The sequence below is a fragment of the Cynara cardunculus genome, unplaced genomic scaffold (assembly GCF_001531365.2).
Source record: "Cynara cardunculus var. scolymus isolate 2C unplaced genomic scaffold, CcrdV1 Un_Scaffold_3994, whole genome shotgun sequence".
Classification (NCBI taxonomy): domain Eukaryota; kingdom Viridiplantae; phylum Streptophyta; class Magnoliopsida; order Asterales; family Asteraceae; genus Cynara; species Cynara cardunculus.
In genome coordinates, this window is record NW_020201706.1 from 37,296 (window position 1) to 39,099 (window position 1,804).

The 1,804-nt window shown below is 35.6% G+C and overlaps 1 protein-coding gene across 1 annotated transcript in view; it reads left to right on the forward strand.

Annotated features, from left to right (window-relative positions):
* Nucleotides 1-1,334: 1,334 nt before the first annotated feature.
* The window catches only part of LOC112503855 (xyloglucan endotransglucosylase/hydrolase 2-like), a 1,153-nt gene continuing 683 nt past the window's right edge, over nt 1,335-1,804 (forward strand). Inside the window, exons 1-2 of the mRNA XM_025107839.1 lie at nt 1,335-1,646; nt 1,746-1,800. Of these exons, the coding sequence (XP_024963607.1) occupies nt 1,365-1,646; nt 1,746-1,800 (337 nt within the window). The 5' untranslated portion in view covers nt 1,335-1,364. The remainder of the gene's footprint in view (nt 1,647-1,745; nt 1,801-1,804) is intronic.

Consider the following 1,804-nt stretch of genomic DNA (forward strand, 5'->3'; position numbering starts at 1 on the left):
GATACTACATCTACTTTTGTTCGTGATCGTCAACGATGATCGAGGGGATAAGAAAGATGGTCGACAAGGCGGTGAGGAAGACGATAAGACCATTATGGAAGTGGTGGAGGCGAACTGCTACTTTTGTTCGTGATGGTCTACGATGGCTTAGGATGGGGAAGATCGTCGGTGAGAGGTGAGGACGACAATTTGGTTTATATGGAAGTGGTGGAGGTGATGCGTGGTACATTTTGTACCCGAAAATAGATAATCATATAAATATTGATTAAAATTCAAATTGAAAACACTTAAAGTTTGTTCAAATTACTCTTTTTTTATATTTCATCTTTTAAAATTCAAATTTCCCACCATTTCACACCAACCATTATGACCATTAAGGCTCATTATGACCTACTACAAGTTACTAAGACGCGTTCCATCAACTATAAGGGTTATAGCCCAATAGAAATGAGAAAGTGTATGTACTTATCCATTGTCTCTTAACCAAATATAGTCTTCCAAATACTTTAAGTAATTTCCAAGGAGGTAATGCACGTTAAGATAGATCACAATTATACACTAACAGTAACATTTTCGAAAGATTAACGATGATTTGATTTTTTTCTTAGCAACTATAAAATTGTAGCTAAATCACCGGCAATTGAAAACCTTTTTGACGGTTTTCCGACGATTTTTAGAAATAAATGGTGTCGTTGATAAACCCTCGGTAATTAATAGTTCTTTTGGTGGTCTACTAACTTTTTTTCTAAAAATAATTAATTAAAAATTAAAGAATAAAAAATAAATGGAGACATCGATAAAAAGCATTTAGCATACAATTAATTCTAATATAATCAAGCTAGGACAATAGGGGGGCATTGGAGCAACAACCTTCACCTTAAGCATGGCTTCTTTCTCCATTTTCACTTCCATTTTCACATGATGTTTAATTTCTTTACATCCGTCATCTTAAAACATACCAACAAACATAAAAATCATTCCAAACAATGTTTAATAATACATCAATTATTTAAGTCAACAAAAGAACAAGAATAAAAAAAAAAAAAAATATGTGCAGGCGTCACATGCACTTATAAGCAAGGAATACATGAGTTGGCACACATAAAATAAAAAAATAAGGTAGGAAACGGTGTGGAGAAACAGAGACAACAATTGTATTCCAGGCAAAAGAAGGAATACATGAGTTGGCACACGTAAATGATCAAGATTTCCTGAATACTTTCAGATTTCCTCGTTGACTTCCTTCTGCAAAACGCAGGATGGTTCCTCTTGAAAATTGTGAATGTAGCCACACCTATATAAACCATTCCTTCCCACAAATCTAAAACGCATCACCTCTCTCTTTTTCTCTCTAAACATTACTAATGGGACAGTCAAACCATTCATACTCTAAAGCTTGTGCAGTTGCTCTTACAATTTCATATCTGATAGTAGCAACTTCAGCWGGAAGTTTTTACGATGACATTGACATTACTTTTGGAGGTGAACGTGCTAAAATACTCAATGGTGGTCAGGATCTCACACTTTCGCTCGATCAATACTCTGGCTCTGGTTTCCAGTCCAAGCATGAGTACCTCTTCGGTAGATTCGACATGCAACTGAAACTAGTACCTGGCAACTCTGCTGGCACAGTCACCACATTCTATGTAAGTACTATCATCCGTAATAGTCTTGAATTTTATGATCACGTTTATTAATGTCACAGTGTCTRACAAAATCCATGTCTTTGTATTGAATCACATCAGTTGTCATCACAAGGTGCGGGACATGATGAGATAGACTTTGAGTTCTTGGGCAACTCAAC